This window comes from Botrytis cinerea, chromosome 1 (assembly GCF_000143535.2).
Source record: "Botrytis cinerea B05.10 chromosome 1, complete sequence".
NCBI classification, from domain to species: Eukaryota; Fungi; Ascomycota; class Leotiomycetes; order Helotiales; family Sclerotiniaceae; genus Botrytis; species Botrytis cinerea.
In genome coordinates this window covers 2,932,946-2,955,054 of record NC_037310.1, presented here as the reverse complement: position 1 = coordinate 2,955,054, position 22,109 = coordinate 2,932,946, and the positions used below count along the sequence as shown (strand labels likewise).

The following is a 22,109-nucleotide window of genomic DNA, read 5'->3' as shown; positions in this document are numbered from 1 at the left end:
GATTTCACATTTAAAACAATGACAAAACAACCCTGCCACATGTATACATATTCTCCACGCCCATGTTATTATATTCAACTGTAAATCACAGTAACATTGATACCTGCAAAGTACCCCTTAATAGAAGCTGTATTAATCGTACCTATTAACAACCCATGCCAGTCCATTTTATACTTAGCCATGTGCTTAGAACGTCAAGTTTATTTTTACTGCGGACATTTCACACTCAATTTGGTTGGTTGCGGTCAGCAGCAAACAACAAATTGTCATCCACCTCTCTGTCCTCGCTATCGAGTGGTAGTGATGTGTGAAACGAGGGTATGTATTGAATGCTGGAGAGAAACATCAAAGCTCAAATCTGGTCCGCCAGCTGAGGGCTCAAGTGGTTGAGTCGAGTGGAGGTTAAGATAGAGTATTATATCGTTTCATCTGTAGATCAGGTGAATATGAAGTTGTTAAGTGAGATATAGTAGGTCTGGTACTTGCTTTACTTGCTTCTTCGATTGTAATAATAAAATAAAATTCCATTTATGTATGAATATCATGTAGAATAAAATGAATGTGAGGTCAATAGTCCCGTCAAAAGTCACAAACCCATAATTCAAGCTTGTCGCCTTTGTTTTTACTCCATCTATGCAAAATGCGCCGATTTTTCGGCTTCAAATCAAGTATTATAAACTTTGCCAGATATTAGATACAGACTTGAGTCTACTTTTTTGTGTTATAATGGCGATGTTGGGTTCCTGCTTATAGTCGTATGTATGCGTTTCTTTCTCGTCTTTAGTTCCTTTGTTGGAGCCCTTTGTCTTGAGTAATTTATTGTGTAGTTTTGATCCAAATCTCATATCACACCCTCTATTCATTCCTCAACATTCTTATTCAACTAATATTATGAACCTTGTGATGTGCTATGCTAATATATACAGAAAACCTCTACTTGGTTGGAAAGTCCCAATTCAAGTAGCATAGAGTGTGATGTTCGACTATAGATACTAGCTTGATTATCGACCGACTTGCTGTATTAATCATGGGAGAAACAATCTATACAAAGAGGGAAAATGAGAAACTAAGTCGGTAGCAGCTGCCAACTAGAGGCAACGAGATTATAGTTCGGCATTCGGAATTATTTTTTTACCACGAAGCTCGAACTCCTATGCTGCTGTGATTGAGACGATGACTGAGGAATTGCTAAATCTTGTTCTGAATATCTGACCGAAACATCTCTATCATACAGAATTGCCGAAATTAGTAAGTCAATCACCATGTCACTATCCGAGAAACTGAACTTGGAATTGTCAATTTGTCGAAGCTGGTGAATATTGGGAATGGATCTTGCACAAGATATGTTTCAAATACATACGTGTAAAGTCTCCCTCCAAGTATCATCACCAGTGGTCACTTAAATATAGCTTAGGGACAGATGTATAAGTGACTGCTCTGAATATTTTGGTCTATTGGATATCCTTGTTACTGATTTCACATTACAATTGTGGGTTTGATTAACACATTTTTTCCTTTTGATAGACACCAGAAAGATCCATTTCAATGTAAGGACCTAGTAAAGATACACATATGAATGGAAATTGTTCTTAGTAATCATTGATGTGCTTCTATCGACATTGGACCAGCATCACATGACCCAGCTAGCTATTTTAGTATCAAATGTCCTAAAGTCGCACCCAGCATAGTCTAACATAATCTCGGTTGGTGAGCGCGACCGCCACATCTAACCGCACCCATTTGACCTCCGCCCTTTTTGATCAAGATTCTAGATTAGGTAGCGGATGTTGGGCATTAATTTTGCCTCACGCTCCCATTTTAGTGAGAAGTTGTCACTTATCCCAACACTCTTCATATTACACTACATCGGACCCCTTTCCCGTCCGTATGCCTTCATCCTCGCCCCCAATAGCAGACCCCACGTGGGGTGGACAAGAACACAAATGCCACCTACTCATGTTCTCGGCCTGTTCCGATTTTGGTCTGGCCCGGAATCCAAGGGACAAGATCATCGAATCGAGGCAGCACAACGAGCCGAACTGTTTTGACAAGTGGTGTTTGTGTTCATTATTCTCGGGGCCTTCAGCTACTCTGTTTCCGGCCCGAGACTATTTTACACCCGAATGCCATATTCAAAATCCTCACGACTTCATGCTCCACGAATTCTGAGACAAAAAGCAATCAATCTAATCTATTTTTTACTGCCTTGGGTGTGCACGTCTGACAAGTACATAATTAAGCCTCAGTATACCTTGCACCGCCCTGAGCGCCCTCTTCCGTTTGTACCTCTACCGCATATCCGCCAATATCCGAGACTAAACTAATGCCGACATGGGATTTACTATTGGATTTTGCAAATGCTGTTCAAAAAATTGGTGTGAGATTGAACAGACATGGGGAAATAAAATTCTCATGTCGTGATCCTCGGTAGCGACAATTACACTCAAACAAGCTTCATTTGTCCTGTAGGATCAATTGCCGGAGTCGTCAATGATACTATGTTTATTTCCAGATTTCACCGCCCTTCTTAATGATATCATTATAGGGCGGTGATCTTGAGGGCGGGTAGTATTCGCCCTTTTTCAGAGCCTTTGAGCGTTGTGTACTCGAGTCGGGTATAGAAAGGGGCCCTTTGGCGTGTTCCTCGTGTAATCCGAGGAGCTTTTGGAATTTGGAAAGCACACCCGTTGAATTGATAGTGGATCACCAGCTACGTATATCGCAACAAGAGGAGCTTCATTCTTTGTTTTTTCTCGCCCTTTATAGTAATCACATCTTTACATGCATCCTTGACCCTCAAAGCTCGGAGACTTTAATCTCCATACTTGGAAACGTTTCACATCCCCTACTCTATATGCAGCATTACAGTGGCAGACATACGTCTAAGTTTCTGTGTATCATTTATATGCATTCATTGACCACGCCAAACTTGAGAATTCACCACTATTTAACTGCTCTTTCCTTCCTTCTTCATTATTACTTCACTCTCCAGCCTTCTCAAAGCCTCAGCACCAGCTCTGCTTGATTCAATCACAACTCAGACTATCAATCTGACTATAGACAGTCTAAAAGACATCTCCTTAGCAATGTGCACCTCAAGTCAGAACTCCTCTTCTTCCTCGAGATCTTCCAAACAATATCTCTCCACACCATCAGCATCCTCAAAGTCAAATGCGACGTCCTCTTCAACCTCCCAGAAGGCTCAAAATGGCTCAAGCGCCTCACGCTCTTCATCTTCATCTGTAGTTTCATCCTCATCGCGATCATCTCAAAAGGGTTCGGCAGAGCAGAAGCATCAACTTGAAGCAATCAAGCGATATGAGAGCGAACCCAGAGATTACAAGTCTTGGGTCGTGGAGGAATACGACGCACATCAGCAACAAGCGAGAGACGAGCATTGGAACGAAGTAGAAAGAGATTTCCAAGGTGTTGAGTGGGCCAATTAAAGATGTCTAGGCGTGACGGGACTGATGGAGTTATGGTCTTCTTTCTGAAAGGTGGTGTTTTACTGGGATACAAGAAGTTATGATGTGGCGTGAAAAGGAGTCTGAAGGAATGGGCACCGTGAACCGGACTCGAGATGGGTTATGCAATGATGGGTTTTATGATCACGATTTTCTAAGGATAACTCGGGTTGGGATTAGGATTGTTTGTGTCAAATGGGACTTGGTAGGGGATGAAAAAGGCAAGGAGAGAGAGATGTGTATACAGTTTATTATATAAATACACGATCCGCTCCTAGGCTAGTCAGATAGAGAACGAAATGGCTCAAGGCCGCGAGGTATCATACACGCAAGGGAATTTTATCATTATAAATTCATTTCATTACCAACTGTTCTCCCATAAGCCGCATAAACAATTAATCGTACCATGAACTATATACTGCATCCATTCCTCGAGAGTATTCGCCAACACGGATCCAGGAAAGAACTTCTAACGACGATCTATTGCAAAACGGACGGATTCGAACCATTGATTAACCGATAGACGTACAATGACATTCGATCCCGACTTGGCACGCAACAAACAAGTTTTTTTTTCCCCCTTAGACTTGCTGTCCTGTCTAATTCTATTGTGCTCTGCCTGCCTACCTGCCTACCTACCAACCTACGTAGCCCGGCTCTGAAACGTATCACGATGATTCCCGCTCCGCTCTCCATTATGGAGTTCCACCACATGCATATATACATCATCCATGCATCGTTTAAACATCATGACAATTTCGACGGTATCTTGCATGATGCAACAAATTGTACCTGAGTCGACGTGTGAGGAAAGATGAAATAATTGGTTTGGTAGGCCCCTCGTGGTTCTTTGATGTGCATTCGGCTCGCGCGAATCAAGCGAATGAGTTTGTAGACTTGAATTTCAAAAACACTTATACATTGTGCAACTGGTGCACGACTGGATAGCACGTAGGCTTGAGGCTACACGAGAAAATTGCATCATCTTTTCTTTTCATTTCATTTTATTTTATTTTCGTAAGCGCGTTATGCGGCGAAAAATCATTTTGGTTTGTGTGATGTTTGGCATGTATGTAACATTTATTTTGTGCTAATAACGAGGGGGGAAGTGGCGATATCTATGACATCCAATTGAATTCTCAATGCCGCTCAATTCTGCCATGGTGCATGTCAAGACTGTAGATCGTAGTTGTACATCTGATCTATTGTTCAAAATTGATACATCCTACTCGTGTTGATGAATCTTCATGAATCTCTTTCACTTGTGGCCTAGCCTCATCTAGACTTTAGATTATATGTTTCCTCTTGCTCGCTTGTGATCAGTCCCGGACTTCCCACCATGGCGTCCTCGCCTTTATTTCCTTTCGGGAAGAATATGACATCCCTGACACTCTCTCTTCCTGTCAATACTGCAACCCATCTATCGAAGCCAATAGCAAATCCAGCATGAGGTGGGCAGCCAGCTCTTAATGCTTCAAACAAATGGTTAAAATCCGACATCCTCTCATCGCTCATTTTTAACACACTTTTCATGATGAATTTTTGAATCTCGGCTGAATGGATACGTTTTGAGCCACCACCGAGCTCGACTCCATTAAGAACAAGGTCGTAGTGATCTGCGGTCACTGCGAGAGGGTCAGTGAGCAGGAGTTCGATATCATCAGCGGTTTTAGGGGCAGTAAACGGGTGGTGGGTAGAAGAAAACCCTGATGTGCCGCCTTGACCAGGATCGGTTGGGTTGGCAGTATTAAGAGTAAAGAGTGGAAAGTCTGTGACCCAGAGATAACGAAATCCTGGAGTAGGAGCAAGAAGTTGTTCTGAAATTGCGGCCTTGTAGAGTGCGAGCCGGAGTTTACCTAGAGTAGTGGAGCCGCCGGAATGAGGAGCTTCGGGTCGCGCTTGGAGGATAAGTAGATCTCCTTCATCAAATGTGCTTGTTGCATCAGGTCCCCGTGGATCATTATTATCGTGCGAAGAAGATGGAAGAGAAGAGTAAAGTTGTTTCAACGTTTCAGCACCCTCAAACCCAAATGCTTGTAGGCCTTCTAATGGCCTTCTGGGATCGAATACAAATATTCCAGGGGGACCATCAGGATTTTTCTGGAATGTTTCGGCATCTGCAGAATCCATAAACTTGCGAATGAATTGTTGTACCTTCCTAGAATTGCCGTTGAGCCGGAACTTGCAAGCTTCGATTATAGGATTTTCAATCGAAGTCATCATTCCCTTGAGATTTTCTGGAATAATGGAATCCACTCGATGAATCTGTATCCATTAGCTTTGTTCTAAGAATGGTGGTTATCTGTTTACCAAGTCCAAAATTCTGAGATCGGGTTTGTCAGACCCATGCTTCGACATGGCTTCCTCATATGTCATCCTTGGAAAGTCTGTTTTCGGTAACTCAAGACTATGCACAGCTTCAAGCTGTTCAGACTGTATCTGCCTATGCGTGCTCTTTACAAGCTCTTCAACTGTCTGCATGACATATTGGCCGTCCGCCCATGACATTTCCATATCAATCTATTTGCCATTAGCACGCGTAGACTGTATTTATTCAGCAGTGCAATACCTGAGTGAATTCTGGCTGCCTGTCCGCACGAAGATCCTCATCTCGAAAGCATTTAGCAAATTGGAAATATTTGGTGACACCACTAGCCATCAAAATTTGTTTGTATTGTTGGGGGCTTTGCGGTAGAGCATATGCATAACCTGGTTTTCTAGTAGGGACAAGGAATTCTCTGGCACCTTCAGGCGTTGATTTGAATAAGATGGGAGTCTCAATCTCATCGAAGCTCACAGAATATAGATATTTTCTCACTAATTTAGCTAGCTTTGACCGAAACATTAATCTTTCATAAAGATCTGGCTCGAATCGAACCTCAAGATGCCTGGAATCAGGCCCAAATTTCTGGGCAGGTCCAACAATAATGTCCCTGGGAAATGAATTGATTGCTCTCACATCTTCGGCATGGATGTCAAAATTTGCAAGTAATTGAGACCGTGTTAAAGGAGTCGAATCGGAAGCTCCCTCAGTAACCGGTGAGTCGGGCGCAATCTCTGCTGTTTTGTCTGGCTTCTTGACTCTGGACTGTAGAATTCCAGTCACAGATACAGCGCTGTGCTCTCTGATGTCTTTAAAACTTTTGAAAGCATCTCTAATCTTCCCTTCTTCGGGGCTATCTTTTAATACAACCTGAATTCCTGAATTTGCTGAAGACCCTCTACTTATTGTAGCAAATATCAGCCCTTTACCTAGCTGCTTCTTGTTGTGTAGGAAACCAGTAACGGTGACCCTTTTTCCAATATTCAAGGAATGCAATTGTTCCCATGGATGTAATGGATCGAGATTGGGCTTTGGCAGAGTGACTTTATAGAAGACATCAGCAAAAGACAAAATATTACAAGATCATTGCTTACTGCTATCCTTGTATTCATTCCAAGGCGTGCCATTTGTGTTAATGTTAACTTGTTCTTCTGCTCCATTCAAACGAGAAATGGTATTGGTGAAACTTCTCCGATGAACAGCAAGCAATGAGAGGGAACCGTTTGTGCGAGTCCATGGTACGGCCTTACGTGCACATAAGTTTACATTTCTTAGTAAGTGCCTGCGATAGCACAATCCTAAGGTCATGACTTGAAATCAAATTCTTTTTTGTAGAAGTTCACGAATCATCCGATTTATACTCGAGCACTGTACACAAAATAAAGCAAGTATATGGAGATGATAAATATATATCTCGAAGCTCTCTAGGTGTGGTTAGCGTCTCGGCAAATTCCGCCCTTGAGAATTTTTATATTATGTCGCGAACTTTTCCACATCCTCTTTTTCTCTTCATCCTTCCAAGTTTTAAACATGTAAGACCCCAACATTGACAATTCCAATGCATGCGTAAATGCTAACGTACATTTTACAGATGATGAAAAGCCAGCGTGTATTATTTGAGTACGATTCCTCCTTTTCGAGCCTGCAAACTCTCCCTTCACCGGGCTTCAGTGGTCTGCTTGCGAGAACTGGATGGAAGAGTGAAATAAGCGTTCGACACACCCTCCTTGTTTTAACGGACGCGATAAAGGCATCTCTGAACCCTAAATCTTGGAAGGCTTCATTTTAAATAACTATTGTACAATAAAGATGGCGACGGAGTGAATCATTTCAATGGTCATCCTCTGGAGCTCGACCATTATCATTCTGGCCAAGGACAACCGTACTAACCTAGACTTAACTTCTGCTCTTGTATTTAATTTGTTTTAGTTACATATCTGGATTGTGTCATGAACCAAAAAGCAACCGTTTCACAATGGAAACCAGGAACGATTTCTGAAGCAAACAATGTTTTTCTTAGAGCGGGGAAAAATCGTTTGTGTGCTGAAGTAAGTACTAGGTAGTCGACGAGGGGTCTCCATCTCAGTGCTACCCTCGAGCATGTTTTCTTTTTCTTGTTTCCCTTTTTCCCTTTTCCGACTTCCATAGCTGAAAAATAAATCGATTTGCCACTTACATTAATTTCACATTTGAGATAACGAACTGATATCCATGAACCTTTTGCGCGTGTTAATAACTGGAGAATATCCAGATCCTGTTGTGGCTCACTACTATTCGCTAATCTAGACATCGATATCCTTGGGAAATTCGTGGTACCTACTTGAAAGTTGCATTTGATCCAAGCAAGCAGGAGTGCCTGGTGAGCTTTGATGACGGCCCATGCCCGAGGTGTGAAGAAATAGTTTGTTGGAAAAAGCAAAGCATGAATGACAATATGCGTTTAAAGAAGAGTTTAAGTACCCAGGTTCTGCGAGACAATCGGGCACCTAGGCATGAATGAGTCTATGTTATCGTAGATGCAATCCTCACTCGTATCACTAATATGTGAAGGTTTTTCTTTTACTTCACAGTCTGCTGGGCTCTCGTAGACAGACTCTTACCAGAAGCATGTTGCAGACCATCCATCTCAATATAAAACTGATTGATGAAGTCGGTTCAGTTGGAGGGTTAGCATTTCGGACCATCGGATTGCTAGCTGGGTATCTCGTATCCACTCTAATTGCGAACGGTGCTATATTTGAATGGCATGCCGTGGAATAGCTGAATCGGTAATGGTGAGTGAGGACCGTGAGGGTGGTATCCAGATGAGAGGGAAAGAAAACAAACTTGATTTGACACCAAGTTGATCCGAATAGCTAGATGTCTATGTTGTTGTTGTATTGGCACACGCATACTCCGTCCGTACCAAGTCTCCATTCGCATTGGTGTACAGTTCACGACACAATCTATCATTACCTCTCATATCTGCCATCGAGTCCTTCTGCATCCCTTCGGATCTTGTTTAGTCCACCGGTGATCCATCTTGCAAGGGGTTCTTCATTAAATTATATTCCTTGTCATCATTTCGATTAAGCCCATTTACGGCACCGCTAAGAGTGTGTACCTACAATCAAGGCTACTAGGTAATTGAATCATTACAGACGACAAAGCCGAACGAGTAAAACAAGCACGCCCTAACAGACGTCGACTTCCACAAGTTCACACTCCTTCTTAATATCTACGCAAACTTTGGTGCCACATACCTCAAACAATAATCACGTTCGATACCCCTTCGCTCACTTATACATTCCCGATCACATCCGGACCTACATAATATAATATCTATTTCACTTTGATAAGAGGGAGCTCGCCATTTGGGAGTGGAATACTCCCCCCTGGCTTTACTTGTCGCATTGTAGCTGGCAGTACCAACATTTGAGATGTCGAGTTCTTTTGAGAAGTCTGTGAAAGGCGCGACGAAGATCAAGGTATGGCATATTTGACATTGTCTTCTGTCTCCTCGTGGTTGGCGATCATGTACTGAACATTATTGTGAATAGGCTGCCCCTCCCAAGTCCAAGTATTTGACCCCGATCAAATCCTTCGTCGCATTATTTAATTAATCACTAAACAGATACATTGAGCATATCTTGATAGCCACCCATTCAGGCGAAGCTGGAGTAGCTGAAGTATTCCGAGCGTTACAAAATCGACTTCGCGATTCGACATGGACGGTGGTATTCAAGAGTTTGATCACTGTTCACTTGATGATCAGAGAAGGGTCTCCAGATGCAACATTGGCATATCTTGCGCGTCATAGGAACATGCTAGCAATTAGCAGTTTCACCGATGGTGTGTACCCAGAAAAAGTTCTTCTGCGACTCTCTGTATGATGGCTCAGCCACGACAGGTAATCTCATAGAGGCCGTGCTAACAGAGCATGGCAAAGTGCAAACCCAAGGACGGAACATTCGACATTACGCAAACTATTTGACCGAGCGCGCAAGATCATTTCGAGACACAAAATGCGACTTTGTGCGTGGTGCAGAGGGAAGACTTGAGAAGTTATCGGTGGAGAAGGGACTGTTGAGAGAGACAGAATCTGTGCAGCATCAGATCACAGCATTGCTGAAATGCGACGTATGATTGACGATGCCCAAACTAGGGTGGACAATGCTAAACAGCAGTTTAGGTTTTGGATAACGAACCCGACAATGAAATTACGATTACAGTCTTTCGGATGCTAGTATTGGATCTTCTCGCGTTGTTCCATGTCATAAACCAGGCGATGATCAATATATTAGGTATTTGAGTTTCACAAGTAGGCAATATATCAGCTGACATTTGTAGGTCACTTTTTCGAGATGTCAAAACCTGATGCAGAACGAGCTATGGAGATATACAGAAACTTTACCCGGCAAACAGATTTTGTGGTTGCGTACCTTGGTGTTGCACGTCAATATGAGCATCAAACGCGAGTGGAGGTACCAAAGCTCAAGCATGCACCTGTCAATCTTGGAAAGCAGCTGGAGGACTACTTGATGGATCCGGATTTTGAGGTAAATCGAAGGCAATATCTTGCTGAGCAGGAGTCCAGCAAGGGTGGAAAGAGTGGAAACAATGGCTCAAGCAAACCATTTGCAGTACCCTCTAAGAGTGAAAGCGAAAGCAGGGCTGCAACTGGTCGTTCTTTTCCTGATGCAGGGCAAGCGTCTTCTTCGAGCGCCACCACACAACCTCCTAAAGCACCCGCTGCGGATTTGATTGACTTCTTTGGTCCCATTGATACGCCACAACCAATTGCCCCCCAGGTAGCGTTGCAACAGCAGCCTCAATTTAACGGCGATCCTTTTCAAATGCAACAGCAACAGCAATTCCAGCAGAATGGATTCATTCAACAACAATCGGGCTTCCAAGACCCTGGACAATTTGCTCAACAGCAAGGCTTTAATGGTGCCTTCAATATGCAGCCACAGATAACCATACAACAACAACAACAACAACAACAACAACAACAACAACAACAACAGCAGCAGCAGCAACCACAACAACCGCAACCCATGCAACCAAACTTTACGGGTGTCGGATTTGGTGGTTATACTCCTCAGCAACAATTCCAGCCATCAGGTCTCTCATCTATTCCACAAGATTCGGCTGCAAACTTCCAGCAACAGGGAAATCAACAAATGAACCTACAAACTCCACAGCAGACAAATCCTTTCCGGCAATCAATGATGACGAATACTACGGGAATGGCTGGACCTTCGTTTCCAGCTTCACCTCCTATCACATCACCAGTCATTAGACAATCAACAAACCCTTTTGCGAAGTCAGCATCGCCGCAATCACAACCTTACACACCACCACCTGATCAGCAATTTCAGCAACAACCAATGGCGGCTCCTCTTAGATCGATGCAAACAGGCACAAATCCTTTTGCCAAAAATTTATCTGTTCAACCAACAGACCGTCCCCAAACCAGTGGCGCCAGTCTTGCGCCACAGCCTACTGGAAATACAAATCCATTCCGTCAAAGTCAATTTGTCAACACGGCTACTGGTATGGGCTGGCAAAACGCCCAGCAACCGATAGGCGGTGGCTTAGACCATCTTCAAACGGTTCCTGTATTTCCTCGGCCCGGGCAACAGCAAGCTTGGCAGCAGTGATCAAAACGTGGATTCGTGAAGGGAAGTCCATATGTATTTTGGACATTATGGTTCACGTGGACTTTTGTGCTATGATATACAATTTTTTGGTGTTTTAAGGATCATTACAAGCATGGCGTTCTGAGGGTATTGGAATTTGAAGACCGGAGCAATGTTTAAGGGCATCAAAAATGCACGATGTGATATTAATTGCCTATGCCTACTTAAGAGGTATCTAGCTCCAGGTAACTAATTACAAAGGCCTGTCCTTTGAATGTATAACTATGTCCAGATAACCTCAGACGCCCGGTGACCACCACCCTATTTGTCTCTAAACTCCTTGAATCGTGCAAACCCCACCCCATCCTCTCTGCATTATACACTAGATATCTTATCAAAATACATCATCTACTTCCATTCTATCCGCCACCTTTAGCTTTATTTTCCCCGTAGATGCTTGTGCAGCTGCTATGGTAGCACCAGAAGGAGAGCTCGATTGAACTCGATCTCGCATCTCATCCTCGATGAATATTTCAAGGCCACTAAAAGCATCGTGCATTGCTCTTCCATAATATTCTTGAAGGCTGTAACCACCAGCCATATGTTTAGGGTCACGCTTGACACTCTTGTCAACCCACTGGTTCTCGTAATCATCCCGTAATACGTATCTCGTAGGTGCAAGAATGACTCCTCCAAAGGGATCATAAGGTTTCTCTGCCACAGGCGCCACTTTCTTCTTCAGGCCTCTAATCGTAAGGCCCTCCCCATCAGCGCTGCCAGTTCCAGCACTGACCGCAGCATCCCTTTCTCCCAAGGTTCTTCTCGCCGAAGTCTTCTTCAAAATAATCTTGTGCGCTTGTTGTGTAATATCAGCTGCATTTCCCTTGCCGGTAGCCAGTTGATCCAAAACTTGCTTGCGGCTCTTCTCAACATCGGCCTTCTCCTCAGCCTCTTCTCTCATAGCCGCTAGTCTCCTCTGTTTCGCCATCTCCCTATCCTCTAACTCCTTCCTCTTCCCCATCTCCACCTCCCTTAGCCTCGCGTTCTTATTCTCCTCAATGGCTCCGCGGTTCGCTTCTCTAAACCTCCTTAGCTTCTCCTCCGCTTCTTGTTTTACTTTGCCCTTCCCATTCACCAGATCAAAGACCATGCATTCCGTCTCTTCTAAATAATTATTGTAGTCCAACAACGTCTCGAAATCATCTTCGCTGCGATTGAACACTTCATTTACTCGACGTCGAATATCACATTCGCGTTCTATGCCTAGATCCTCAAAAAACGCAGATTTGAACCCTTTTTTCCGTAACGTGCGACCGCAGTGGAGAACGGGACAAGGCGCGGGCCCGGAGGTGAAGATGCGGTCCACGCAGGTGGAACACATTTTGTGGTAGCATTCTGGGTTAATGAGGAATTCGAGATCGCGGTTGAGATAACGGTTGGATTTACATATGGGACAGATGTCATCGGATGGATTGGAGATGTCGAGGGGTTTAGGCATTTTCGTATGCGGAGCTTCGGAGCCCTCTGTGGTTTTGCGAGATTATTGGAAGACGATTCGGTTCAAATTAAATTAAATTGTAGATGTAGATGAATGTAATTGAATCGCTGGTGTTTCTGTGAATAAAGACGAGGCTAAATTGAAGCCTGACATTTCGAATGTGGCGCTCAATGTGGCTTTGTAAGCAAGCCACTTCGGAGCCTTGTCTACTTTTCGATAACTGAATGGTTGACAATTACAAAACACAAATACTGTACATTAATTGCAAAGATGGCAGACAAAGGTGTGTATATGCTCCAATCCTTGCTTTGCATATTTATATATTAGAAAAACCTTGTTGATTTTGCCTCATAACCCGTACTTTCTATACCTGTTTCACCTCAGCTACCCCGCCATTCCCACCCTCCAATATTTCAACTAACCAAAAGTTTCAGAGCCAACACCTCAAGAAGAAGCCGCAGCACGGGCAAAGGAGGCAGCAGAGCAAGCCTCCCTCCCCTACAAATGGACGCAAACGATTTCCGATCTGGATATCACCGTCGAGATCCCCGGAAACCTTAAAGCTAAAGATCTAATCGTTGATATCAAACGCCAATCACTAAAAGTATCAGTTAAGGGTCAACCCCCTATTATTGACGTATGTCATTTCTCGACCTAGATCTCCTCTATTGGCCGCCCCTCTCAGACTGACATATTGCCATGTAGGATGCACTTCCTCACACTATCCTCCTCGACGACAGCACCTGGACCTTGTCTAGTCTTCCCTCTGGTAGCAAAGCTCTCGAAATCCACCTCGATAAAGTAAACAAAATGGAATGGTGGGCACATGTTGTCGTCTCCGCACCAAAGATAGATGTCACCAAAATTACACCTGAGAATAGTAAATTGGGAGATTTAGACGGAGAGACGAGGGGCATGGTGGAAAAGATGATGTGGGAACAGAGGGACAAGGAAGCGAATGGGGGAATCAGCAGTGAGGAGAGGAAGAAGAAAGAGATTTTGGAGAAGTTTCAAAAGGAACATCCAGAGCTCGACTTTTCGAAGGCACAGATGAATTGAAAGGCTCCAATGTTTGAGGGAGAAATTGACATAATGGTTGCGCGGAAGAATCAGGGCGAACAAAACGATGAGCATGCGAAATCTGCTATAGCTGATTGCACTACTTATGAAGATACCTATTTATTGGCGAAATCGAAGGACAAAAGTATCATTTTCTCTTAGGGTCCAAAGTTTGCACACTGACTGGCTTTCCATTCTTTTTGGTATTGTACACCTCACTCCTATATCACATATTCTATATGCAGTCCTAAGCATCCTCCAAATTTTTGTACTTCGATGTAACCACAATCTTATCTCTCTCCTGCCAATCGTCGACTTTGCACTTCGGAAAGCGCTTTGCTCCCACTCAAGAATGCGACTAATCCTACGACACCTGCAGCGGGTAAAGTCTGGAACAAGTTCCAGCTTGAGTAGTATAAGAAGAAGATTCCTTCCATGGCAATGATTGAGCCATAAAATAGGGCGTGTGAGATTGGTGCGGCGGAGGTGGCTTTCGATAAGTGAGAAAGATTGGCTCCGAGGTAAGCCCACTATTAAGAATGCGTTAGTACTAGGACCCAACAGATTTGGAAAATGAATACATACAGCACCCAGCAAGACTGGAACAGTTGCTAGGACTGCGGCTGCAAATACAAGCGAAAAGATCTTAGGTCCGCTCTGAGGATCAGCGCGGAAGATATGGTTGATCTCAGGTAGTTTTCCATATCTCAATGGTTTTTCGTAGGCAGGTATTGGCTTGCTGGTATCGAGGGACAGAGCGAGGTCAAAAACGTGGTTGCTGAATGCTTGTGCGGAGCCAAAGGACGCAAGAACAAGGGTGGCACGTAAAGGTTTGGAGCTTGTGAGAAGTTGGATTGGAAGATCTTTTTGAGACTGTGTATCCATTAGCTTGATCCAATCGTTTTAGTCAATTGCCTGTAAAAACTTACAAAGTCAACCTTTCCCTTGCCAGACTCCTTCACGGAAAATGGGAAAGTAGCTTCGAGACCGGTATCTTGATCTCTCACGAGTAAGAATGCTTGATGTGGTCGTTTGGCAGCACGATCCTCTGTAGCTGTGAGGACGATTTTCAGAGTGTCTTCTGCGCCAAGAGAAACTGCTTTCGCAAGAGGGACATGGTCTGATAGTCTGTAAAGCAATCAATTAGTATATTTTACTTTAGAAATCATACGCCCTTGAAAGATATATCAACAATATCCTGAATCCACGTACTTGTCCTTGAAACCCCCAGCACTCTTTCCGCTCACAGAAACAATAGCTTCATCAAAGCCCCAGGATGAAGCTGCAGTAACGATTCCGGCACCAGCAAGTACCAATGAAGGTATTAATGAGCGTAAGAAACGCATTTTGATTGAGGAATTCGTTGTGTATTGAAATTTGGGAATTGAAATTCACGAGGGGAGCTCGGAGCCACGTAAGAGCTCCAATTGAACACATTTCGGGACATGGCGGATTTACGTGGTACCGAGCCGATGCACGGATACAACTCGGTTACATGCCCCCGCTCTACGTCAGCGAAGCAACAAGCGGGAATTAACCATCCTTCAAATTTCACAAAGGCTTTGACATTTCTGGCTCTTTGTGATGTTAAATTCAAGACAGGTAATTCTAATTGTAAGTATGAAGGGGGTTCTAATTTAATCTGATTTTCTCAGGTTCGAGCATTTGTTTCAAGACGAATTTATGGTTTGTTTGAGTAGATGATATTGGGAGTGATTAGTTTCCGCTCCTTTGTTCGCTTACGTGGAGGCTATATATTATAATCCGTGATAGCATTATTGATTAAGAAACGTAGTCGTAGAAGCCTACATTGCAATTTCATGTCCACCTGTTCAATGGGAACATCTGAGAGCTATCAGACTAGGAATCTCTGGCCAAAATAAATTGAGGTTTGGATGAACTAACCTCTGAAAAGTCTAAGTAGACATTCTTCTATTCGATCATCAAGTTCTGAAGATAAATCTGGGATTCATAGCTGGCGTTAGATAATAGATGTATATCGAATGGATGAATTCTCGGAATAGTCATGGACAGATATACTCTTGCTTATATCAAATACAACATACGGCAGATATCATGCCAGATCATTGCTTGAAAATATTTCGTGAATTAGAAATATACCCTTTCTGGCTTCGTGCTTGTCGAATACCGGTATCGCAATTTTCAGCAGGTCAATAACGGCATCTCTTAGCAGACTATCAAGAGGCTGGGAAAGATGCAGAGTGAGGTGCGCCAAAGTGATTTGGAAGTCTGCTCATTGTCTTCCATTATGTTGGCCCACATAAACAACTGAAGTCAATCAGCTCTGAGATTTGAAATAGCTATTGCCTTGTTGTATTTATGGTGATTTAGACCGGCTCAGACCCAAAACGAGAATGGGTCACCGGAAAAGAGTCGTTGGTTAACTGTAAATCAGCCTGTTGCGTCTATCATTAGACCTACAAGCAGGAGATGCCGTCTTCGCTTACCATCTTATCTCAATATGTTGATAATTATGGGCCCCACAGCACCATTCGAATAGTACACCAAAGGAGTTGGCATTGGTTTTTGTCAAAGTTATTAGTGTCGCACATCCTTGGTACCACATTCACTTTGATTCCTCACTTGCAACTACAAGAGAGAGATGTGTTCTAGGACTATAATTTTGACCAAGATCCTAAGGTCTTCTAGAGGTTCAATGAAGGATATGAAGCCAACAATGCATCTTATACTACTCAATTTATTTAGAAACTGTTGGTACGAGAAGCACCCACGAATTGCGTAGGTCCTGTGTGTCTAATTGTATTCTATCTAAAGAGCTAGCTATGTATTGAAAGTAGTAAGTCTTATATAGACTTATCACTGAAAGAGCTGGTCTCTTTCGCATTCGCTTAGGGCTTTACTACAGTAGCTATATCACAGTGGCAATTGAATTGAAGTCATTTACTTTGTTCACACAGAAGTACTACCAATAATGAACTTCGAAATTGTAAATCATAGATCACCCGTGCGGATGGAGTTCTTGCCATATTCAAAATCCGTAGACTAAGCGAATTTGTTAGTCAGATTCAAATCTGTATATTGATATGGCTTAGCACACATTAAACTGTCAGTTCTTTAGCAGCCAAACCGACTCTTCTAGAAATTTCAATGTCACTTTGTGGGGTGCTGGTACAGGCAATTAGATTCTCAATATACCGGATTTCAACCAGCAGATTTGATGTTTCAGTCTACCATAATATGCAACAAGACCCATGAGGGCTAATCTTTCGATGACATGATCGAATGGCCAATCGGATTAGATAGAAGATTAGGGATATTTCATGGCAATCTACTAAAGCTTCATCAGTCCTCTAATTCCCACCTATTTAAGGGGACTTTTGATCACTATGAGCTCTATTTAGATGCCCAAGTATTCGAAGCACTCAAAATTGAATTACCAGTTTTATACTTAACAAATTCTTGACACGTCTTCACTGAAAGCACTCACCATTAATCACTATTTCGCATCAACGCATAGTATCAAATTTTTAATGATGTGTATCTTCAGCGACTCAATATCTTCACTATGTAGATGAAATTAGATAGCGGTTACAGATCCGAATCAAGTCTCAACTACTCGTCACCATACGCTTAATACTGAACTGAATTGCTAGGCTGTTTTTCTCTTTCTTCATTGCGTGCCACCCAAATGTTATTCTCGGTATTAGACAATGAGCAGTAAAACAATTGTATTGAACGTACCCAGATCCTCGAAAATAAATCAATTTTTGAACATTAGAGAGCTTAGCCTTCATTAGTAGCTGCGTATCTGTATCGTACAGAGACTTCAATTCGAGAATAAGTTCGGAAAGTCGTGTTAATACAACGTTTTCTAAAACGATCTCGTTGAGGATATGGGATCGTTCTATTTTGAGTTGAACACTGTATCTAACACCCTCTTTATGTGACCAGAGAAAGGTTCGTTTTGAGTATGGACATGGAGTGTAAATGTTTATGGACGGACATTGGGCTAAAAAATCAATTTAAATCGTTCGAGCGCTGCTCTATGGAGCAAATTTTTTCCACAATACCAAAAATCGTCACCAACATGTACTAGCCAGCCAACGAGTGAATCATCCACCCACCACACATACATAATCCCAAACAAGATGCATCTTAGCATCACACCCTCTTCAGAAAGGGAAAAAGATCGTGAATAGGTACAGTGGTTCATATTGTACTGGCATAGCTGGGAGACTAATAACTCATAACTGTGAGTTCAACATTCTGACCAATTCCAGAAAACCAATTCAGGAGTATTAGATTTACTGACTAAATGAAAGAATATAAACTGAATGCAGTGAGGATGCCTTTCAAAGGCGATTATCATTTCACGCTATTCTATATCTACCTACACCAACTGTCATTTTGAGCTGCTTATGTTGGATTAACTTCAAGCTCGAGTCCGCCTGGATATCTTCATAGGAATATCCCACTGATATACAAAGACGGCATTATGAATTTTCCAGGTGTGATTAGGATTTTCGAGTTTTATCTGCAGTCAAACGGGTTTCAGCAATTAAATGTGGTAGAAATTTGAAATATGAAGGAGGCGTTTGATACAAAATAAACTAAACTCGACGAACTCACATCAAAAATACTGTAAAGAGTAGCCATCGTTTTCCACAATTCTAGCTGAACCAGATATTTCCCCATGCACACTCGATTACCACCACCGAATGTAAAATTGACAGTTGTAACCATCTGTTTGTGACGAATTTCAAAATCCTCTAAGCTTTCTCCTTTCATTTGCAGCCAGCGATCAGGATTAAAGGCATCGACATCAGATCCGAAGGTTTTAGAGTCGCGATTCGAGACTGCGGGACTGATACCTACTGTTGTTCCACCGGGAATATATCGTCCGTCAGGAAGAGTAAATCCAGAATTGGGAACAAGTCGCTCTAACATCATGGCGGAAGCTGGATTAATGCGCATAGTCTCATGGAGCACCGCACTCAAGTAAGGAAGATTATGTACATCCTTCCATTGCGCAGGCAGTGAGAGATTCGCATGGTCCAACTCATCGGTCAGTTTTGAGTAAGCGGATGTATTTTTTGAGAGATAGTATAAAACAGCCCTCATGGTCGATGCAGTTGTATCGCCACCTGCAAGAATACTGAGTATGAGATAAGTCACAATTTGGTTGTCATCAATTAGGTCCGGGTTCTTTTCTTTGAGCTTGAAATATTTATCGAGGTAGTGGTTAATGGTTTTGTGCTTGTGGCCCGCCGATAAGAGCTCTTCTCGATATTGAGCGACAACCTTAGAACAGTACATAATCCCCGTTACAGTTGGCCTGGGACCAAATCGAATGATTGGGTTTTTGTCAAGAAGATGGTCAATCCATGGAATTTGACTGACGACGGCGAAGTAGTATAGAGACCTTTTGGATTCAAGAAGGATATCATCGACATCCTTTCCCTGGTCAATCAATCCGAATGGTCGTCCAAAGCTGATGTTTGCCGTCACATCCCAAGCAACTGTTATAGAATTTCAGATCAGCACTGGGAATCTTCCATGGCAACATGAAACATACAGTACGCTAGCCAATCATCCACCATGCAAGTATTCAATCCATCCGCAAAATTCGCACTTAGCTTTTTGATGAACATCTCCAAAGTCTCATCAACCAAGGGTTCGATATTCAGAACGCTTGTCATGGTCCAAAGACTCCTGATAGGTTTAACATATTTTTCATGCCACAAAGGATCTCTAGAATTGAAAATATTTGACATTCGTTTCCCTTCAATAAGAGCATCATTGGGCTTGTACATCTCATCCTAACAAGGAGTTGTCAATGCCAAAGTTGGAAGATTGTAGTTATTGAAGCTATGCTCACTTACCTTGAGCCAAGCATTTTTGGTTGCATATATCGTCCCAATCAAAGATGGATCGCTGAGACTGATGGTTTTGGGGCCAATTCTAACAGCTGCGCCATAATTACGATGCCAGTTTCTTTGCGTATTGTCCATGGAACCCAAGTATGCCTTGAATGCACGGTAAATGTTCGTGAACCTTGCAGCGACCGGGCCTGGGAAATGCCTCAATGGAGAGAAGAAAAGCTCCCAAGCAACCTTAGAAACGATTGAGCAGAAAAAAAGTGTAATAAGAATGAAACTGCCATTTTCAATAAGAAAAATCATAGCTATGGTCCGATTCGATGTATAGCCTTTTGCAATGAAAATGCCCTCTATTTAATAGATTTTGAAGAGGGGTAATATGTAATCATAGGATTAGATGAATAAAAGACCGAGTACTTGGCTCGAGTCATGGAATCTGACAGGGTTTCCCAAAAAGGTCAGCAATTACGATTAGAAGATACGCGAGTGTAACCGTTGCGTTGATGATATTGAACAAGCCTGCATATACTTATGCGGGTGATAATGAAATCACGTTTTTGGCTTGCACATCATTCCTTCGAAGCTTAGAACACTCGGTTGGCTGTTTGCCTGTATCTTGGCCTATCATCTTTCAATATGGATATGATGTTGGAAAGCTGATTGTCTGAAAGGCAAGCTAGTATCTCGCGACCACTCAATGACCCATTCCATGCTTCTGGCAGGGGGGAGTCGTATAGTTGAAAAGGCCAATTGTATGTGATGATTTTATGGAATTAGCGCTGGCATCTTTGCTGCATCTCGCTTATGCTAAATTACTTATACAGAAGATGACTGCGACGAGATCAAAGCGAACATGTATCACAAAAGTCACCCAAGTAGATGACAAGTGATTCCGAGGAAAGTCGAACCGACCTCACACAATTAGAGACTAATAAAATTACATATCTCCTAATCTCTAATCTGTATGATCAAGCTTCAACACTGTTTTATTTTGAGTCTCGATACCTTTGACAACCGGGGTTTTCCATTCAGAATCTGAATATCTGCTTCCTCTTTTCTCGATAATTTTGAAGACAAAAAGTTCAAGTTGTAGTGACCATTCGAAACTCGCTGGCTGCTCCCCAATATGTGCTTCCCCATGATCAAATAAAATTTGAACCTGCAATTGTTCGAGTTCTGTTTACTCTCTTCCATGCGAGTGCTTACATCAATGCATCCAAGTAACGGTGAGTAGGGATAGCTAGCTACTCCCGCCATCTTATAGACCAATTCCCCTTTGCATAGCTTGGCTCAACTACTGAGCCTTGCATCAAAGCCTCGCATTTGCGCCTGATGGGCTCTTTTACAACATTCTCCTCCCAGCTTGTCGTCCTTTTGTGCTTTGAGCCCTTAAAGGCTTGAGATGAATTTGTTTCAGGAGGCTGCTCAACGATAAACCCAAAAACAACAGCCCTCCTAGCTGCCCTCCGAACCATCTCTCTTTCTTCCGCTTGTTTTTGGCCATCAACTTTCTTCTGTAAGTCCGCAGCGGACTCCTCCGTTCTCTCAGCTTTCCCCCTTTCGCCCCCAACGCTGAAATTAACATCCGATTCAGCCTGTGGTGGGCGTATGATTGGCCCGTTCATTGTATTCACAGGCTCATGAGGTGCATCATCGCTAGCGGAGTCCTCACTACTTTCCATATCAACAGTTTTCCATTCTGCATCAGCGTTCGATCCGCCAATTGCTCGGCTTTTACGATTTTTCCTTCTCCCATAAACCTTTTCGGGATCAAATCGACTTCCAAACACAATCTCTTCGATTTCATCACAGGTAACAACAATCCGATGGTCTCCTTTCACAAAACGATCCTTTGCACCAGTCTTTTCTAAACCCGAATCTTTCTCCTGGTCCAACAGTGCAACAATGGCTTGCTCGATCTTTTTATCTAGTTTCCCAGGCTTTCGGCTACGACACCTATCTGAACAGTATTTGACCTCATTGTTGGTTTTTTTGCTGGCCTTTTTGGTGCCTATTGGATGTATTAGATAGAGCTTGAAAAATGTTCATCACGGTGCTAACTCATAACTCGGCCACATGTTAGACAGTAAGGAACACTTTCTCCTGCCGTTAGATAGAGAGGAGGAGGAACAGCGGAATGTTTTGAGGGGCGCGACCACGAATCCATCCAACTCATGTTTGCTGATGTTGGAATTAGAAGGAGATTTCGGCGAGATTGAGATAGGTGAGTGAATATTTTGACCTGGGTGGGAATTTTGAAAGGACTTGGGATTTTCATAT

At 42.9% G+C, this 22,109-nt stretch overlaps 8 protein-coding genes across 9 annotated transcripts; 3 read left to right on the top strand and 5 right to left on the bottom strand.

The window, feature by feature from the left end:
• Window positions 1–1,719: 1,719 nt before the first annotated feature.
• On the top strand, window positions 1,720–3,831 carry BCIN_01g08450 (hypothetical protein). Its single transcript, XM_024690761.1, has one exon. It carries the CDS (start codon window positions 3,087–3,089, stop codon window positions 3,444–3,446), a length of 360 nt encoding a protein of 119 aa, XP_024546530.1. The 5' UTR covers window positions 1,720–3,086; the 3' UTR covers window positions 3,447–3,831.
• Window positions 3,832–4,422: 591 nt separating this feature from the next.
• Window positions 4,423–7,156, bottom strand: Bcmsd1. The gene is made up of 4 exons (XM_001560934.2): window positions 6,882–7,156; window positions 6,034–6,830; window positions 5,775–5,984; window positions 4,423–5,729 (listed from the first exon to the last, which is right to left on the bottom strand). Exons 1-4 carry the CDS (start codon window positions 7,093–7,095, stop codon window positions 4,740–4,742), a joined length of 2,211 nt encoding a protein of 736 aa, XP_001560984.1. The 5' UTR covers window positions 7,096–7,156; the 3' UTR covers window positions 4,423–4,739.
• A 1,308-nt stretch (window positions 7,157–8,464) lies between these two features.
• BCIN_01g08430 (hypothetical protein) lies at window positions 8,465–11,583 on the top strand. Of its 2 annotated transcripts, none has more exons than XM_001560936.2 (6): window positions 8,465–9,254; window positions 9,327–9,346; window positions 9,401–9,618; window positions 9,716–9,906; window positions 9,959–10,070; window positions 10,117–11,583. In XM_001560936.2, exons 1-6 carry the CDS (start codon window positions 9,207–9,209, stop codon window positions 11,430–11,432), a joined length of 1,905 nt encoding a protein of 634 aa, XP_001560986.1. In that variant the 5' UTR covers window positions 8,465–9,206; the 3' UTR covers window positions 11,433–11,583. The 2 variants fall into 2 exon arrangements, with proteins under 2 accessions (XP_001560986.1, XP_024546529.1); XM_024690760.1 differs by having other exon boundaries at window positions 9,677–9,906.
• A 20-nt stretch (window positions 11,584–11,603) lies between these two features.
• Bctfb3 lies at window positions 11,604–13,056 on the bottom strand. The gene has a single exon (XM_001560937.2). The coding sequence runs from the start codon at window positions 12,907–12,909 to the stop codon at window positions 11,806–11,808; it is 1,104 nt and encodes a 367-aa protein (XP_001560987.1). The 5' UTR covers window positions 12,910–13,056; the 3' UTR covers window positions 11,604–11,805.
• A 57-nt stretch (window positions 13,057–13,113) lies between these two features.
• Window positions 13,114–14,110, top strand: BCIN_01g08410 (hypothetical protein). Its single transcript, XM_001560938.2, has 3 exons — window positions 13,114–13,192; window positions 13,344–13,546; window positions 13,615–14,110. Exons 1-3 carry the CDS (start codon window positions 13,180–13,182, stop codon window positions 13,966–13,968), a joined length of 570 nt encoding a protein of 189 aa, XP_001560988.1. The 5' UTR covers window positions 13,114–13,179; the 3' UTR covers window positions 13,969–14,110.
• Window positions 14,111–14,141: 31 nt separating this feature from the next.
• BCIN_01g08400 (hypothetical protein) lies at window positions 14,142–15,380 on the bottom strand. The gene is made up of 4 exons (XM_001560939.2): window positions 15,181–15,380; window positions 14,898–15,096; window positions 14,554–14,841; window positions 14,142–14,498 (listed from the first exon to the last, which is right to left on the bottom strand). The coding sequence occupies exons 1-4, from the start codon at window positions 15,312–15,314 to the stop codon at window positions 14,259–14,261; spliced, it is 861 nt and encodes a 286-aa protein (XP_001560989.1). The 5' UTR covers window positions 15,315–15,380; the 3' UTR covers window positions 14,142–14,258.
• A 2,837-nt stretch (window positions 15,381–18,217) lies between these two features.
• BCIN_01g08390 (hypothetical protein) lies at window positions 18,218–20,216 on the bottom strand. The gene is made up of 4 exons (XM_024690759.1): window positions 19,833–20,216; window positions 19,526–19,769; window positions 18,580–19,469; window positions 18,218–18,484 (listed from the first exon to the last, which is right to left on the bottom strand). The coding sequence occupies exons 1-4, from the start codon at window positions 20,130–20,132 to the stop codon at window positions 18,383–18,385; spliced, it is 1,536 nt and encodes a 511-aa protein (XP_024546528.1). The 5' UTR covers window positions 20,133–20,216; the 3' UTR covers window positions 18,218–18,382.
• Window positions 20,217–20,791: 575 nt separating this feature from the next.
• On the bottom strand, window positions 20,792–22,105 carry BCIN_01g08380 (hypothetical protein). The gene is made up of 2 exons (XM_024690758.1): window positions 21,891–22,105; window positions 20,792–21,840 (listed from the first exon to the last, which is right to left on the bottom strand). Exons 1-2 carry the CDS (start codon window positions 22,003–22,005, stop codon window positions 21,074–21,076), a joined length of 882 nt encoding a protein of 293 aa, XP_024546527.1. The 5' UTR covers window positions 22,006–22,105; the 3' UTR covers window positions 20,792–21,073.
• Between the last annotated feature and the right edge of the window lie 4 nt (window positions 22,106–22,109).

Coding starts and splice junctions, on each gene's coding strand:
- BCIN_01g08380 (XM_024690758.1), bottom strand. CDS start 22,005: ATGAGTTGGATGGATTCGTGGTCGCGCCCCTCAAAACATTCCGCTGTT. Junction 21,841..21,890: donor AACATGTGGCCGAGTTATGA/GTTAGCACCGTG, acceptor TACATCCAATAG/GCACCAAAAAGGCCAGCAAA.
- BCIN_01g08410 (XM_001560938.2), top strand. Junction 13,547..13,614: donor GTCAACCCCCTATTATTGAC/GTATGTCATTTC, acceptor ATTGCCATGTAG/GATGCACTTCCTCACACTAT.
- Bcmsd1 (XM_001560934.2), bottom strand. CDS start 7,095: ATGACCTTAGGATTGTGCTATCGCAGGCACTTACTAAGAAATGTAAAC. Junction 6,831..6,881: donor GAATGAATACAAGGATAGCA/GTAAGCAATGAT, acceptor TCTTCTATAAAG/TCACTCTGCCAAAGCCCAAT. Junction 5,730..5,774: donor ATCTCAGAATTTTGGACTTG/GTAAACAGATAA, acceptor TAATGGATACAG/ATTCATCGAGTGGATTCCAT.
- Bctfb3 (XM_001560937.2), bottom strand. CDS start 12,909: ATGCCTAAACCCCTCGACATCTCCAATCCATCCGATGACATCTGTCCC.
- BCIN_01g08400 (XM_001560939.2), bottom strand. CDS start 15,314: ATGCGTTTCTTACGCTCATTAATACCTTCATTGGTACTTGCTGGTGCC. Junction 15,097..15,180: donor GCTGGGGGTTTCAAGGACAA/GTACGTGGATTC, acceptor ATTGCTTTACAG/ACTATCAGACCATGTCCCTC. Junction 14,842..14,897: donor GCAAGGGAAAGGTTGACTTT/GTAAGTTTTTAC, acceptor ATGGATACACAG/TCTCAAAAAGATCTTCCAAT.
- BCIN_01g08450 (XM_024690761.1), top strand. CDS start 3,087: ATGTGCACCTCAAGTCAGAACTCCTCTTCTTCCTCGAGATCTTCCAAA.
- BCIN_01g08430 (XM_024690760.1), top strand. CDS start 9,207: ATGTCGAGTTCTTTTGAGAAGTCTGTGAAAGGCGCGACGAAGATCAAG. Junction 9,255..9,326: donor AAGGCGCGACGAAGATCAAG/GTATGGCATATT, acceptor TATTGTGAATAG/GCTGCCCCTCCCAAGTCCAA. Junction 9,347..9,400: donor GCTGCCCCTCCCAAGTCCAA/GTATTTGACCCC, acceptor ATCACTAAACAG/ATACATTGAGCATATCTTGA.
- BCIN_01g08390 (XM_024690759.1), bottom strand. CDS start 20,132: ATGATTTTTCTTATTGAAAATGGCAGTTTCATTCTTATTACACTTTTT. Junction 19,470..19,525: donor GGATGATTGGCTAGCGTACT/GTATGTTTCATG, acceptor ATTCTATAACAG/TTGCTTGGGATGTGACGGCA. Junction 18,485..18,579: donor CTCTTTACAGTATTTTTGAT/GTGAGTTCGTCG, acceptor GTTTGACTGCAG/ATAAAACTCGAAAATCCTAA.